This window comes from Pyxicephalus adspersus, chromosome 2 (genome assembly GCF_032062135.1).
Source record: "Pyxicephalus adspersus chromosome 2, UCB_Pads_2.0, whole genome shotgun sequence".
Lineage (NCBI taxonomy): Eukaryota > Metazoa > Chordata > Amphibia > Anura > Pyxicephalidae > Pyxicephalus > Pyxicephalus adspersus.
In genome coordinates, this window is record NC_092859.1 from 96,360,991 (window position 1) to 96,379,632 (window position 18,642).

Sequence of the window (18,642 nt, forward strand, 5' to 3'; positions counted from 1 at the left end):
ATATAGATGTGTGTATGCAATCACTGGGAAACACATCGAGACATTTAAACCAAACTTGCTAGACATATGACTGAGACTCGTGTGAGTGCACCGCTGATCTTTGTACAGCGCTGTGCTATATGTCAGAGGTATATTTGCATGTATGTATGTATGTATGTATGTATGTGTGTATGTATTGCTCAGCACAGTGTGCCTTTTGCTTACATTTTTACATACTTTTTTTTGGACTATATTATAAGATTGCAATAAATAAATACCCGGGCAACGCTGGGTAATCAGCTAGTTTATACAAAAAATATATACTACTGCTATATATTATATTTTCCTGCTCTTTGCATCTTCACTGCTCCATCAGTAGTGCTATAAAGTACCCAGTAGTTTGAGGTGTGCGGATGCAACTAATCACCCAGGCTCAACACATGAGACATGAGGACAATGACATCTTTTGCAAATCACAAATAATTCTCTGGTATAAAATTAACTCCATTGTTTAAAAAACAGATGGCCGTTTATACAAATTAAATAATGTACGTATATCAAAGTTGCCAAATAATTAATGCAGATGAAATAAAGATCATATAACTTTGAAAGTGGCCACACTAATAGGCACATCATAGTTTTTTAGTGCTTCAGTAACAAAACTATTATTTAAACTTTTATACAAAGCCATTACAGCTCTGTGATTTTTAGATTGCTGCCCTGGAATAGCAAAAGCTGTGTGTGTTTGTGATGATTTGTGTTTGTGAATATGTGTTTTTTCTGCCATGTTACAGTGTTATTGGGAATCTGTCATCTAAATGTTCAAAATCTCCTTTTGTTGTACAAACATTTTCATTTTAATGTATCATTTTGTATACATATATTTTGTAAGCATTTTAACTGCTGTGTTTCTGTGGTTTTGCTTGATGATCTATGACTAACAGTCATTTGATAACATCAGGCAGTCAGGATATTGTTCAACATCAGATTCAATTTCCCACAAGAGAAAATGAGTTGTTGAGCACAGGATGTCAAAGTTTGTAATCTATTCATTATGAAAAGCTATAAAGAAGCAGACTGACTGTATTGTACTAGTATGACCATGACATGTAGCTGCGGGTCTTTATAGCACACCATTCATGTATACACTTTCATTCTTTTTACAGTCTTGCATTGGAGACAAACTCAGATCCCTAAATAGTCTTTTATCAGAATAACCACAATAACAAAACTAGTTTTTTGCTATATTTACCTTTAGCCCCCATAGTATTTTTATGCCACTAGATATCCTCAGTAGGATGGCATTATCATTCACCTTACTTTAAAGCAGCACAGTGATGAGCTTGTCTCTTTGTCACCTTCTCATCCTATCAGAATGCTTCTTGTCACCACATAAACTGATTGCTTCCCTGTGCTGCTCCTTTTCTCACACATTACAGCTCTGTTGTACACCTATTGTTACAATCACCCTAATTTATTAAAGCTCTCCAGAATTAGAGAAGATAAACTATCAGAACTCGGGTGATCCAGAAAATGTGGAATAGAAATCATTTGATATTAGCTGGCAAATGTTTTTAGTCTTGAGAGCTTCAATAAATTAGGCCCACTGCAAGAGGCTGATACCAGGTCAGATCCAGTTACTCACAATGCTTCATTTAAAAATTTTATTTAATGATGTATTAGCAATCACAGGCTGCATTGTTTGTTGTTGATGTTTTATTTTATATATATATTGGCCCAGATGTCTCTTTTATCATACATTCTTTATATAATGCTATTTTTTATCAATTAATTTTATGTATGATTTTGTTACACAGCACTTTACATTCAAAACATTTCATTTCATTAGTTTATTTTGTGCTGCTTGCATAAAAGTTGTAAATTACGTCATAATAAATAAACTAGACTCCATAGTGTTTATAATACTGTATTATATCCAAGTCTGATCATTCCTACAGTTAGACATACAGGGCCAGATTTATAAAAATGTATATTCTAAGTACTGTATCTGTTGTATCAGAGCAAATGAGAATCGTATTTCCCTTTTAAAATCCTGTTGGAGAAATCATTGTTTGGAACCTGATTGAATGCCACAGTTAGCCAATACAGATGATATGATAAAGAACTCCATATTAAGACAACAAATGATGATGACTATGGAAATAATTGAAGAGCAATCAATGCAAAATCATAACATGATCACTACTGTTTTCTTTAGCTGCAGTATGAAAGTTCACTTCTAGACCACACAGCTATAAATCACTACAATGAGTAAGCCACACTATAATCCACCCAACAAACCCATAGGTTTTTACACACGAGTACATTGGACTAACAAAAATGCAGGTGAAAATTTTCCACTACATACAGAAAGCTTGAGATTTTGTATATTACAAAGGTCGAGCTCTGATGTTGCTCAATAATCTCATATATTCAAGATGCAATCCTCTCTACTCTCAATGAAGAAGTGTCCAGCACGGTTCTTCATAGGGATTGGGCTGTCCAAACATCTATTCCCCTTTACGCGGTGGCTCAGAGGTAGCACTCTGGCCTTTGCAGCGCTAGGTCCCAGGTTTGAATCTCGGCCAGGACACTATCTGCATCGAGTTTGCAGGTTCTACCTGTGTCTGCGTGGGATTCTTCCAGGTACTCTGGTTTCTTCTCACATCCCAAAAACATGCAGTGAGATTAATTGGCTTCCCCCCCAAAAATTGACCTTAGACTGTATAAATGACATATGACCATGGTAGGGACATTAGATTGTGAGCCCCTTTGACGGACAGTTAGTGACATGACCACAGACTTTCTACAGCCCTGCATAATATGATGGCACTGTGTAAAATTAATATACATAATCTTTTATTTACTGTATAATAATTATCCCATCATATTGGTGATATTGTCATTAACTTATTGCAATACCTTTACTTACTTTTAACCATGAATCACAATACTCTTTAATCATATTTACCCATTCATACAGTAACAGACTGAATTATTGTAATAATCTTATTAACCTTTACATATAATCACAAATAGGATAATAAAATCTCACAGTATGCCCTAAATACCTTCTGATCTTATTTACCTATATTAAATTTACAGCTGGAATAGAATCCATATTTTTCATTAAATTAAATTACCTATTTTCCATAAAACAATTTATGTTCATTCTGTTGATTATTTTCCTTATGAAACCAATATGTTTCCTTCTTTAAAATGTCTGTTTTAATATTGGTCGCTCTTCAAAATCTATATTCTCCAACCTCCCCAACTTCATACCACTTGGGTTGGAATGTCGTCAAATGAATGGAACAATGTGTCCTTCTATTTTAAATATCATAAATTTGATTGTTGACCCAATTTGTTACCAACATGTGGTACAATCAAGATAAATTTGCCCAAGACATTTAAAAGCAAAGACAACAAATCTACTATCACAAGAAATTCGATTAACTCTGTTCATATTAAAAAATACTATGTTTGTTTTTTGTTTTGGGTTAGTGGAATACCAGCGAGAAGGATGTTACAGTAGTCCAGACGGGAGATGATAAGAGCATGTACAAGGAGTTTGGTGGTCTCAGGGGACAAGGGGCGAATTTTGGAGATGTTGCGTAGCTGAAAGTGACAGGACCTGGATATGTTCTGAATATGGGGGGTAAATGAGAGACCGAGTCAAAGGTGACACCAAGACAACGTGCCTGAGGGGAGGGCCAAATAACAGTGTTGTTAACAGTTAGATATATGTGAGGGGGAGATATGGAATTTTAGGGGGGATGATGATGAGTTCTGTTTTATCCAGGTTGAGTTTGAGTAATGGGTCAGACATCCATGACGACATGGCTGACAGGCAGCATGAGACCTTATCCAGAACTGAAGGAGACAAGTCAGGGGTGGACAAATAGATTTGAGTGTCATCAGCATACAGATCGTACTGTATGCCAAAGGAGGATATGAGACTACCGAGAGAGGAAGTGTACAGAGAAAAGAGAACCGGTCCAAGAACTGACCCTTGGGGAACACCAACAGGGAGGAGAGTGGGTGAGGAGGAAGTACTCTTGAAAGAAACTTGAAAGGAGAGGACAGACAGATAGGAAGCAAACCAAGAGAGAGCAGTGTCACTGATACCAATGGAGCGCATGATTTGTATTAGAAGGGGGTGATCAACAGTGTCAAAAGCAGAGGAAAGGTCAAGGAGAAGGAGGAGAGAAAAGTTGCCTTGGGATTAAGCCCCGATGAGGTTTCGGAGGAATGGGCAGCTCAAAAGCCAGACTGGAGGGGGTCAAGGAAAGAGTTGGTGCTCAGGTAATGGGTGAGTCTTTTGTAGACAAGGCGTACAAGAAGTTTGGAGACATATGGGAGAAGGGAGATAGGACGGTAGTTAGAGGGTAGGGAGGGGTCCAGTGAGGGTTTCTCCAGGATAGGAAGAATTATGGCATGTTTGAAAGCTCAGGGGTATTTACCAGTAGAAAGGGAGAGGTTGAATAGTTCCGTTAGGGCAGAGGCCAGGGTGAAGGAATGGGCACGGAGTAGATCAGAGGGAATTGGGTCAAGCTGACAGGTAATAGATGGAGATGATGAGAGAAGAGAAGAGACTTCGTCCACAGTAACAGGGCTGAGGGAGGCCAGTGATAATTTACAGGTGGAAGGGGTGGATATGGTTGGGGTGGCTCGGTGAGCAGAGACATCCTGTCTGATTTTGTCTATTTTATCTCTAAAGTAGGTGGCAATGTCTTGGGCAGAGAAGGATGTTGTGGGGGGAGCAGGTGTGGGGTTTAGGAGGGAGTCAATTGTAGAGAAGAGGTTGCGCGGGTTGGAAGCTTGAGAGGAAATGACTGCGGAGAAATAATTTTGCTTGGTGACAGTGAGCTCTGTGTTTATTTGCAAAATATGTTTATATTTTAGATTTATTCAGGCATTGCCAAGCATTATCCAGCATTGTTAATTTGCAGGTTTGGTACCTTTAATTTCAATCTCCAAAGGTTTGGGTCTGTTACTGTTATGTGTATTATTCAATATAGATTTGTATGAACTTGATGTAGTATCACCATACTATGACTGCATGTCCAAATACCATTTGTTGGTAACCAGTTTCTACTAGACATGTGATAATAACTGTACATTGATGTACTAATGATCTAATGCTAATAATTTGTATTTTTTGTCAGATCCTTTTCATTGGAGATTCCACCAATAGAGGCATGATGTATTACCTGACAGAAAGAGTAAATGGGACACTACAGGAGTGGCAGAAAACACATGGCATGAAACTTTTTGATAATGTAAATTATGGAAGAACAAATATTAGTTATTCCTACTATCCACAATTTTGGATTGATGCCAAAAAACGCCCAACATTTGAGGACGCATTAGAGCATCTCCTTGAAAGGTACAACATATATGTTTTGATAATACTTCTTAAAATGACTGAATGAAAAGACTGGATCAAAATTTTTGCTCTGGACTGTAAAGTATGAACCTAATGGGCTTTATTTATGAAATATGTTCATATCTGGAGAGGATAGGCCAGGATAGGGAGAACCTGGGTAATCTAGCAAACCTAGAATGGATCTGGTCCAGGATTGAAAAGATTTACCAACTAATAGCAAATCATTTTTAAGAAATCAATACAGGTTTGTTGAATCACCCAGGTTTTCCCATGTTAGCCTATCTTCTCCAGTCTTGGACAGCTTTAATAAATAAGGGCCATTCTGTTGTAAACTGACTGCTCAGGGCTGCTTAAACAATGAAAAAGGACCACTAAAAGTGTAAAAGCTTTGTTAAGCTAAATTGTAGTTTTAAGCCAACAACAAAGTTTGGTAATCATCTGGTTTGTTGATATCATTGGGATTCCTTTCATGACTTCACCTTTCTTCTAACCAAAGCATTTGATATGGGTTAAAGTAATTCTAGAATACAAATGTTTTTCCTTCATATTGTGGTTGGGTTACTACTTCTTATCATGTATGTCACATTAATCAGCTTTTATCTTTTTGATTCCATTTTGAATCAATTGTTTACTGTAACTGTGAGCTGTTCAATTCCTGGGACAACAGATCATCTAAAAAAAACATAATATTCCCCACTATATTTCACGGTTGGGATATTTGGTTTATAAAATCTGTTGCCTGGAACCATAGCATTTTGCCAAAGAGTTCAGGGATTTATCCAAAAAACAGAACACTGTCTGAGAAACATTGTGGAACATCTGGGATGTCTTTTCTAAACAGAAATGTTTTTTTGTAGGATAATATTTTTTTCCGAGATGTCCTTCCTTGAGTAAGAATACTCATGCTGTTATTGTATTTCCACCTTTAGGTAATATGTCTCTGTCTCTAAAGGTAACAGGAGCAATTTGTTAAAAACCAAAACTGATTAGTGTGATATCTTTTAATTTTAAAGTCAAATCCCTATCGAAATTATTGTAAGCAGTTTTATTGATCATGTTAGAAGAGTCATGTATTAAATAGAAGGGTTGTTGGGTCCTTTTGGTCGATGTATTTAGTGAAGAGACAACTTATGAAATAATAGGGGTAATTTTTTAAACAACAAACATGTTTTTTGCATTATTTCTACACCAATACCACATTTTTCGGTTTACTGTATTTTTAAAATGATCAATAAGCTGAAAGGATTGTTACTTTTTATTAAAATCACATCTTTATCACATCTTGACCCCAATTCACTTGCTTTTTGCCACTTTAAAAAAGCATTGATGAATTTATCATCTTTTTTTTTAAACTGGCAATACGTTGTCACAATGGATGTCCATGGGCAGGTACTGTTTTCTGTTTTGTATTTTAGGGCTACATTTATTATTTAAATAAGTTATTGTGTAATAATATGTATTGGGTTTAGATGAATAGTTGACTTGGATTAGTTTATTTTACTTGTGTTCCCTTTCTTTTAAAATCATCATGTTTGATAATATATCCTCTGATGAATTCCTAAGGAGTGGCCCACCCCCACCTTAATATATATCTCAAGACAGAAACTGTTTATTTAAGGGTCAGCTTGAAAACTAAAATAATAAATTCAATGTGAACTTGGGAGTGTTCAGTATTCTTTTTTAATGGCATTCTGCTGCTCATGAACAGATATGTTCCCCAATGTTTATTGCGTGTAACTATGGAAGTGATATAACTTGTAATGAACATTTATTTTTATTCTCGTTGTTAATTTGGGGTGCTTTTTAGATAAGAATATGCTAGATAAGGAATTGTCATTTACATTATTTTTATTATTGCAATTTTATTATTGAACTCCTACTAAATAATGTTAGTCTGGATGCCATTTTAAATATTCATTTAGTAGTTCTCATGTTCGCAGGATATGAGAACTATGCAGTGGTCATGGAAAGACAAATGTTTTACACAAGATCTATGTGGGGCAACATACACTTTCTTCTCAAAAAGGTTTTTTTTTTAAATGGTTAATAAAGCCCACATATCTACATATTTTTCTATAAAAAAAACTACATATCCTAACAACATATGTATGTCACATATATTTGTAAAGATAATTATTTATTTTGAGAAATTGAATATGTACCATTTGCATTATATATTGATTTAATGTCATATATTTTTTATATAATACATTTTAAGTTTGGTTTAGCATTAGAATTTTTTATTGTATATGATGAATAATGTTTGACATTGGAAATGTTTTATTAATAAAAACATGCTCAGCCTTTTTATGTATTGTTTTAAAATTAATGTATTCTCTACTTCAGGTCCCATCCTCTTGAGAACACAAACCGGACTGTACTGGTTGTAGGAGGAGTACAATGGCTTAATTCAGATCATCTGAAAATTATACACAGTGTATTGGAAAAGTAATGTTCCTATTATCAGTGGTCTTTTGATGAGATAATGGTTTATTCATTTAAAAACATGCATTTTAAGTGATCACAAATGAACATAAAAGGGTAATTAGTTGTCCAGTAAACACTCCTATCTTCCCCAGTGTTATGGTGATGAGATGGGGGGTTCTGTAGTCAAACTGGGAAAAACTCGGGCACAGCTGACATTAATGCTTGGGTTATCAATGCAACCAAGGTAGCATTTTCAGCTTTTACAGTAAGCCAGGAACTGTCCAATTGTAAGGCAGAATCCACAGTATTTATCAGTACTTTCTAATTGGATTAGGTCTAAATACGTTGAACAGGAAAGATCTTCAAGTTTCCATCACTGTCTGTGTTCCATTGAAGAGATAGCTCACTCTCCTGGTGATCATCATCATTACCCAAACAGAAAGTAAGGAAATTATCAAATGTTTGGGTTGTCTCCAAAACAAGAGATAAAAATTATCTTGTGATGGAAGCACTTGTTCTGGGGATCTAAACTATCTAAACTACCCCACCTAGATCCTGTTACATCCGTGGGATAGGAAATGAAGGAAAATGTTACCAATGGTAAATAGACAGCAACTATCTAATTTATTAGGGTTTTAATGCCCTTTTTAGCATAAACTGTAAAAACAATCTACCTACACATATAGGCCCTGGATAAAGAAAATCTGTGTGTAAGCCATGCGTACCTGGAGTAATAGCTAACACGGGAATATGTGTGACACTGGTGATTGGTCCAGCGCTGTCACGTGGAGTCACTTACATTCTTCTCCATACCCAAATGTAATGGATATTTTGTTTGGCTCTGGACACTGAACAGGATGTTGGAGAAAAAGGAATGTATGTACTGGGGAGGGATAGGAGATTAAATTAACACTCTTGTTTTGCCCCTATGTGCAATAGGCTTACTTTGTGGTTAAGATTAGGCACATACATTTTACATAATTACAGTGTGATGTATATTTTAAAGAACAATTAACATAAATCCCAGCAACAGCAAGAAATAAAAGAATATTTGCAATAACAACCAGATGCCTGAATAATTGATTTCAATATACAGTAGAAACATAGTAGAAGGGCATTATTTAGTCAACTTTGGCAACACATGCTAGCTTCCAAACTAACATAATTTGTAACTAATAACAACCAATCAAAAAAATCTTACAAAAATACAATATTCAAACTAGTGAAAGCTAATTTCAGCAAACGTTATTTGCATTGATAATAAGGTTCATTTTGTATGTGAAGTATTTGTAAAAATTGATGAAATTATTTCACTGAAACCACAAACAATATATTTAGAATGTTTTTCATGAATTTCAACTTGATTTTATGTATGCAATAATGCAGGCATATACTGTAATTTGTATGCAAACATTACCTATGACTATGCTGGTGAAGTCAATATATTGTGATAGGATATGAGTTCAGGAGAGACATAATTAGAAGGTCTATTAAGGTTAATAAGTATTTTGCGGAAATGCCATTCAACCAAATGATGCAGGAATGTGTCATATAATAAGACTGTGAAAAGGAAGACGGAAAATGCAGCAATCAGTAGATTACAGACAGGAAACACCCAGGTGCCAGTCATGGATGATTTCAGTAAAAGAAAGTATTCCAAAAAATTTATGTAATTATGCTTTCCTGGACTTGGATTTCAATACTGTTTAATGCCCTCTAATGCATTGCTTGTATGATGTGCTATGTTATAGTTTGTTTGGCTATCAAAGATTACATTAAATGAGCTCATGTAACATGGTAAGAATTTCCATTACAATCATTTTCATTTTAAGGTGTATTTGTCTTAGAACAAAGAACCTACTGCCCTGATTGTTAATGATTGGGTTTACTTTGGTTTTGTTTAGTTTGGGAATCTAGACCCACTATGGCAGCAAGGGCCTTCTGCTGAACAGCTGTAGAGGGGTTTTTACATTAGCAAAGTCATTAGGAAGATCCTTCATTTTTCGGCATAAGGATAAAATTAATTCTTCGTTCCCTGCTGTCCTAGATTTTTTCAGTAGTAGTGCACAGTTCAGGCTGGGCAATAATTATTACTTTTTATCATTATTACCTTGCATTTATAAAGCACCAACATATTTGAAATTGATTTACAAAATCCAATGTCATGTCAGTAACTGTCCCTCAAACGTGCTCACAATCTTATGTCCCTATCGTACTCTAATGCCAATAGCATTACCTAGAGCCAAATTCTGGGGGCAAGCCAATTACCATACCTACATTTGGAAAGTGGGAGGAAACTAGAGAACAAGGAGAAAACCAATGCAAACACAGGGAGAAAATACTAACTCTGTGCAAATGGTGTCCTGGCTGAGATTTGAACCTGGGACCCCGGTGCTGTATTTATGTCATGACCAGTCCTTGTGAATTATCCTGGACCTAGCTATAATAAATTAACCTTTATTTTTAAAAGAAAAAAACTTTCTTATTCAAAGGGAAAAGCAAATACCATTTCAGCTATTTGACCATGCTACACATTTAATTATCTCACTTAAAAATCTAATTAAGGTTCCCTGTCCATTTTAAACCCTATGAATTCACCTGAATTCGTATGAAGTTGTGTGCTTTCCTGTACTTGTATGTGCTTCCAGAAGTCTTAGTCAATTTAAGTCTAAAAATTAGGCTATGGACCTAAATGTCCTTACTCTTTCAAAGAGTGTGGTAACTTATTAAAGGAGTAGAGAATGTTCATGTTGTATATACATATTTAGTATACTGAATAAAGTATAGTCATGTTCACTTCTGAATACATGCAAGCAAAACTGTACTTTTTTATTTCATTTGCACACTGCTTAACCATATTTGCCAAGCTACTTGAACCTAGCTACTACAAGAATCTATCATAAATATCTTGTATATATTGTATTAATTCCAGCACCTCTCCCCCACTTACCTATCAAAATATTACTAGATTATTATTTGTAAATATATTAATGAACAGTATGAATATTTGGGAGGGAAGACTTAAAAAATCCCCTCCTCTTGCCTGTGGAAAACAAAAAACACCAACTTTCTCAAACAGGTCTGACAATGTGGCTGTCATGACTTCAAACATCCAATCATGTGCAAGCAATACTTGTGTTTCCTTAGCATATTCTTGAACATGATTGAGTAGTTTTTTCAAATGAATTTTTACCACATTTAATAAGCTAGATGAATAATTATTCCACTGAAACCCAATATAGGGGTCACCTCTACATGGATCATTAGTATAAAGGGGCACTACATTGTCTACACATGTAGGGGTAATTTCTCCAATGATCATCATGATGATTGAACAGCAATGTCTAATTGTCACTAATGTAAAGGAACACTACAATTTTTTCTGTCTTGTTTCTTATTTGACCATTATTCCTATTACGTTGTCCCCCTTTCTTCTTCTTCATTGAAACATTCTTTAACATACCGAAATCCCTAGAGTACATCGAGCTGTAGTTACATTCATTTTCAACATGAATTTTCTGATACCTGAAAGATATTTCAAGTAAACAATGTGCTGACATTTCCAAATGTCAAAAGAACTGATAATAATTTTCCAGTTAAAGCATTCTTTCTTTTTCAGAAAAAATCTGTCTGCTATTTTGGTAATCATAAAATCTATAGGAATGGGTTTCCATCTGCCAGTGCGTGGTATTCGCTCACTATCACCTGTAAGTAATAATTACTATTATATACTATTGCTCTAATTATGCTTGGAATATTTATATCTATGTCTATATATGTATATAATGTATGTAATAAACATTCCTTCCTGGGATGGTGCACTTTAGGGATATGTTATTGAGAATGTGTTAAGTTAGATAAACCATGACCTGAGGTCCATAATTTTTTATCTTTTCAAAAGGGAATGAGGACAATTACACTGGGGTTTTGTTCTTAAATTCAAATTATGCCACATTTGCCATTTTTAATATTGGTTTAGCATAAAAGATGAAAGAAACGTTCTGATTTCTTTAGCATTAGATCAACTTTATTTATTATCAGAAGATGTCCCATATTACAAAAATAACCAACACCTTTTAAGGGGAAAATATGCACGTAAACACAAATATTTGTAACCATTTAAAGTTAATTATTGGTCATTTTTTAGATTGAAAACTAGTCCTTATGCAGTGTCTTGTCTTTTTAAATTACTAACTTTAACAACTACTGCATTTCTAATATAAACAGGATAGTGTTAACTGACGGATTACCACTGGCCACAGTATACAGACTAGTATATCTTTGATGTACAGAGAAAAACTCTATAACAGAATAAATATATACAGGAATGCCAATGAGAATAAAAATGTAAAATTATATGGAAGGGTGGCTGTGTAAAATAATGCTAATAAACCAAAATCAACAACACGCAAATCACTATGTAAATATTACCATAGTATCAGCCTAGTTGTTATACTCACAATACCGGGATTTATTGACATTAGCCAGATGGAAGGGTAGATGATTTAGCAGTAAAATGGTGACACAAATCTCACTCTGATATACTTATTAATGGGTAGAGACATCTTGTAGCTGTCTTCTTCCAGCTGTGACTTCATAGGAAATTACAACTCGAAAAAAAAAGATGTACCTCCAAGACATTTATATATATATATATATATATGCCCCAAGCTAGGACTGGGGGGTCACACATTGCTTAGGCACTTTGGTGTGTCGGATAATAGTGTGGTTTTCTTCCAAGATGTCCTTGTAAGGAACTTACCCGCCCTGCGAGCCCGCGGTGTCCCTGGGGTTCCCAGCCACAGAGGGGGACGCCAATTGTTACTGACCTGCATTTGCCTTATCCTTCTGTACCTTGCTTGATTGAAATTAACCCTTGCTGTGCTGTGCTGTTTTGAATAAACCTGATTCAAGGATATCTGGAGTTGGTTGGTTTGTGTGCCCAGGCGCATTACAGTCCTCCTCAAACAACACAGAAACATTAAATACACTATACATACAATCTTAATTATGGCTTGTAAAAAGTATCCTAACACAAGCAAAATTTGTATAACATATAAAGTTCAGAATAATAGAAGGAATATATTTACCAGTGTACTGCAAAGAAACTGTTGTGCTAATCCCATTAACATGTTTTCTATTAGATGGCCACACAAAACTTTTAAGGTCTTTTATCTGATTGGTTGCACTGCCTTAAACCAGGCTATCACTCAGTTTATAATAAAAAATGCCCCAGAAAGTTAACTGAGAACACCAAAATTTTATCCAAACATCTCTAGTTTTATACGTTTTGCTGCAGATAATAGAAACCATGAAGTGCCCTAAATCTAAAGCTATACATTATCATGTTTTTGTACATTTCAATATAAAATATAGGTCTGCTTACAAGTCAGTAGTAATCTAATCCATATGCTTTACCCTAGCACAGTACCTAAACATTAGTCAAACTATCTAGCATTTCTACAGGAATGTCTGTTCCAATACTGGTCCTTATGAGTGAAAGAGTTAACACTTGACAGTAGAGTCATCACCTGAAAATGAAATAATTGCTTTGTATTGCACAGCAAGCTTAAGTTTTATAACATTACTGCATAACTCTCCCCATATGTGCAGCACTGGCTGTGGTCCATGTGGACTCAGAATGCTCACATAACATATCCAAGGTGACTTGCAAACACATTCCTGACACTGTCTGCTCAGTATGACCAAACAACCACACAATAAACACACAAAATATCCTTCCATTGTGTTGAATGACTTTAATTTAAACAGTGCAGGCTGTGTAAGAGAAGTATTCTGTTAGCTTTTGTATGTCCATACTAGAATGTATTCATTGGCAGTAGCTCATGTTAAATTGTATTTATATCAATGTATGCTGAAGATGCTATCAACTAGAGCCCATGGTTACTTATTACATACACATGGAGTATTCCATACCATGAACAGGACCCAATTTGATAGTGTTGTTTTTACATCATAAGAACAGTTATGTAAAATAGTGTTTACAGAGATTAAGGACAAATGAGGTCAATTTGCATATGTTTATAATGTATGTAATAATACATTGCACATACATGTAGTTCATGGTAAATTGATATGAACTATTTTTTAGATTGCAAAGCATATCTAGTGTATTTGGAACATTAAAAACATTAGAACCTTATTTGTGTAATGTAAATCATTTTAAAGAGTGTAACCAGAATAAACAACAAATAGTTTCTAATTAGTTAAACTAAACTTTTATATCCGCATTCATATACACATATGACAGGTTCTTGAATAGAAAATTAAAAATAATAAATATGAATTACATTTTAATTAGTTTGAGAGTATTTGATAAGTCCTCACCAATATTGTAATTTGTAAATGTGTTGTTAGATATTGTAAAGGATGTCATGAAAAGACGAGATTTAACATAAATATCAACATCAAATAAGAACATTAGGAGCATGCTGGAACCCATGATGAGTCAACTGTGAAGTTCCAAATGCCCCATTTAGATGAGATCACAAACTACGTTATGTTTAGAAGTTGAAACCACATTTCTAAATATGTTGTAAACATCTATCCAGATAGAACTGCAGCTGTGTGACTTATAATACTGTTTCCATGATATATTTACAGTAGTTATAGCATCCTTTAGCTAGGTAATACATTACTTAAAATGCAAAAGTCTATTTAACCCATATATCAGTAAAAGAGCCTCATAAACATGTACTGTATTTCAGACCTTCATCTCTTATTTAGCATTATCCTGGTACCCAATCTGATATATGTTCCCAGCTGTGAACCTGTATGCAAATTAAAAAGGGATTTTTGCTTGCACTTAATTGGATGAATACAGAGAACCTCTTTATTTATTAGGCTTAGCTAAGTTAACTTTCATATTTTAACTGAACTATCACTATTGTTTAATAAATAAACCCTATCTTCAGGAGAAAACTGCAGACTCGGTGATGGCCTATAAGATGTGATCATTAACCACTTAGTTATCAAATACTATGCATGGCTACCTTTTCCACCACCACCCTCGTAATTTTACTATGTAGGGGTAATGAAAGGTCATAACTGTGTCGCTGTGGCTGCAAAGGGGTGTGTTAGGCAATCTCCTTGCCATTTGTAATGTAAAAATCATATGGGCAACTACATAGCTATACAACCACTCAATCACTTCTATATGCTTCTCAGTTTGTTGTGGAATGGAGCCAACCCACTCTCCCCGGGCTGGCCATGCTGATATTTTAATAGAAGAGTAAGGGTTCAGGTTAACCAGGATGAAAGAAGATTGAAGAACAAATTCCTCCTTAACTGGATCTATAATCTCCATGTTTACTTGTTTTTTTGGCAAGTAAGAATTGTACTTTTATTATTTACAGATAGTTTGAGCTTAAAAATGTAAATTTACAGTGGAAAATTAGGAGAATTTTTTTACCTGGAATACTCTGAATTGGCATAGAAGTAAGCTGCGAGCAGTAGAGATGCATGCTCGAAGCTAGTAAAGCAGTCCATAATTCTATATAACTTTTTATGGTGTGAAATCCTAATGTTGTGGACATTTTGGGGTGTTTGTTCTAACATCTGGTGTCTCCAGGCTGTGTCCTGACACCATTGCTAATGACTCAAAATAAAAACTCTGTGTTGGGGAATTAGGCGACAAATTAGCAAATGTGCAGGCTGCTTCTAAACTTGTCATGGTGTGTTACTAAAAGAACTGGAACTCTGTTGCAACAACTTTGAAAGAAAAGATTTTCCAGAAAACATGGGCAGGGGAGAAATGTGTTCGACCTAACTTTAAAAAGAGTAGGCTAGGTCACTCTTAATCTTCTCCGCTAAGAGTGAACTTGGAAGTGTTTTAGATTCTAACACAGCTGCCAGTTGTAGAAGCAGATCAAGGAATCTGTTCTTCAAAATGTTCTTGATCTGATAGTACTAGTGCGAAGGGAGACATCAGGAGTCTAAAGTATTCCTAAATAAACCTACCATTGCTGTAGCTTAAAAGCCTCTTTGTCATAGTAATACATTGAAAAAAACAAAATAAGTGAAAATGTTTGAAACAGAAGGCAAAATCTAATAAAATCATTAATTAGTAAAAACACAATTTCTCGCTAACACACATAATGTACATTCATACACACAACATCAGTTATGTATTAGACATCTCCCTGCTTGTAAAATTTATAAGAATAAAGACTGTCATTTTAGTTTACCTCCGAATTTATGTGTTCTAGCAGTTTTTATACTATTGACATTTTGTATTTTGCTTTTAATCACCATTTTGCAATGATTCTGCTGTATGTTAAGCTTTTCCCAGACCAGTCAACTACAGCTTTTGTACTGTACAGTTATTGTGCCTACAACACAACACAGTGCTGACATAAGTACCGAAATCTACACATATTTGCTGTCCTTGTTGCTCTGGATAAATAAGAGAAAATAACCTATATACATATATACACATTCATATACCTATTATAAAATGTATATTTATGTTATAATAAAAAAGAAACAAATTCCTAAATAAAGGCCTGCTATGTACATAAAACAGTCAAAAAATGTTTTAGGCCTGCAACGTGGTTAAAAATTTGCTGTAAGTAAAACAGTGCATACCAAAATTCGCTGTGGTCGCAAAGGTTTAGATTACATTGACTTGGATTTATGTGACAAATATGAACTAATAATTTACAATATTACATTTTACTATAGTAATACAACATATTTTAGCATTTGTTCCAACTTTACTTTTGAGAATAATAAAAAAAGAAAGAAAATGTGTACAAAAATAATATACACCCCCCTTAAGGGAAATTCTTAGCAGATGCTTGTATACATTTGCAACCAAACTCAAGAATACATTTTCCAATTTGATGATAAATTGGCAGCTGCTTCTTGAGGTTTTGGCCTTCTTCTGCACCAACAGTCTAAAAACATTGATATATTAGCTGAAACTTGATGGTGACTTTTTTAATCTTTTTAACTAAGCTACTATGCGGGATCAGTTGATGTTTTATATCAGAGTAAATGTTGTCAGTATAAACACATGTATTTATCTAACTTTTATACACAGGTGCAGGTACGGCAGCTGTCTGAAGAAAACACACTAATCCTGAAGACTGCTGCACATTATGGATATGAAGTGGTGGATACATTTAGTATCACTATGGGACGATATAAGGAATTCTTAAGTGGGAAATGTGGATGCCACTATCATGAGGTATGCATACAGAATACAGAAATAATTAAATACATATTTAAACACTACTAATCTACATGCCCACCTAATATGATGACTGTATAATATTTCTCTCTGCATGCTTCTACAACCCATTGTTAGGCTCCTTTTAGTCGAGTCAAACTAAAAAAAATGACAGTCGCATGGCAAGTAAAGATTCTACATCTGGTGGTAAAGTTAATTTCTCTGCATTACATACATTTTGTATGCTTTTTGTGTACACTTTCCTGGGGAGGATTCTTACCTACATTAAAAGTAAACCTTTTCTGGGAAAAACATGGAGGTGGACCAACCAAAAGTATTTTTGTCCTCTATTTGATTAAAAGTAAAAGATCACTGGCATTCCACTCTAGCACGAGATTCAATTCCTATATGCAAAAAGTTAAACAAATATGCTTTTGGGATCTGCATCACTTTTCTTGGGACTAAATTCTACAAAGTTCTAAAGAAAATAGGATTAAGACTAAAATACACATGTAGAAATTTGGCAAAACTGCAACTGATAAAAAAGTGAAATCAAGTTTAAATGAGCCTCAAACTTTGCTTTTAGTTTTAGATATACGCACCCCTCCCATGTCACCTCTTTATCTGCCCTGGTGACTATTGTATTTGGAAAGGACTGTGATGGAAAGTTCCTATTAGAATAAAAAAAGTAAAACTAATGTTCTGCTTTAAAAAAAAAAATAGTGATCTGACAGGTCTTTATTGCAGAAAGGAGCAGGTGATTTCCCCGAAAACACTGAGCTTTACATATGCAGACAGAACAGGGTAGGTGAGTGTATTAAAAAAAATGAAATCTGGCCATTGCAGTTTTTTTATTGCAGAAGGAACATCATATAAGGCTCATTTATATTGCTGCATTGTGATTGTGTGTGGTATTTAGTCAAAATGGTACCCCCAACACATTTTTTCCAGCACACATGCTTTGCCAAGCATCACAAAACTACTGTGTGTTGTGGTGCTCCATGTGTTACCAACATGTGTTGCTCCATGTTGGTAAAATTGGATCATGCACTTGTTCTGATATGTTATGGTGCCTTAGGCAGCCAATGCAAATGAATTAGCCGCTTTAACAAAACATACATAATCTTTCTTTATATGAGGGTACTAATGAGACTTTTGGCGAAAACATTACATTTTAGTTTTGGATAGACAGCAGAGGGGTGAGAGGTTTTTATTGCTTTTTTGTATCACCATTGTGGAGATCTTCACTTACTTCCTATGTGGTCATTGGAGACTTCCACTTTGAATAGTAGTCTTCTGTAAACAAATCATGCACAATCTTTAGTGAACAGATCATACAGACTGTTTGAACATTTGGAAAGCTCATTCACTTATTTCCAGTCTGACCACCTATGTCTGATTTAGTGATGCATCATTAGAGTTAACATTGAGCAAACTGTTAATGGTCATGTCAATATGCAAGTCAATTTCTGAGCCTGAATCAGTGCAAATAAACCTTCAATAAATTACACAGTTTAGCACACACAGTTGCAGGATGCTAAAAACACAGTTGCAGGATGCTAAAAATGTATTTGTAGTCTGGACTTCTTTGATGAGGTCACATTCACCACACAGATCCTACATCAATGCCACCTATCCTGCTGCTTAATATTGT

General features: G+C 34.9%; 1 protein-coding gene across 1 annotated transcript in view; it reads left to right on the forward strand.

Annotated features, from left to right (window-relative positions):
* The window catches only part of CPED1 (cadherin like and PC-esterase domain containing 1), a 129,326-nt gene that overhangs the window by 104,181 nt on the left and 6,503 nt on the right, over nucleotides 1-18,642 (forward strand). The window contains exons 18-21 of the mRNA XM_072399032.1: nucleotides 5,148-5,368; nucleotides 7,715-7,816; nucleotides 11,415-11,502; nucleotides 16,860-17,006. Of these exons, the coding sequence (XP_072255133.1) occupies nucleotides 5,148-5,368; nucleotides 7,715-7,816; nucleotides 11,415-11,502; nucleotides 16,860-17,006 (558 nt within the window). The remainder of the gene's footprint in view (nucleotides 1-5,147; nucleotides 5,369-7,714; nucleotides 7,817-11,414; nucleotides 11,503-16,859; nucleotides 17,007-18,642) is intronic.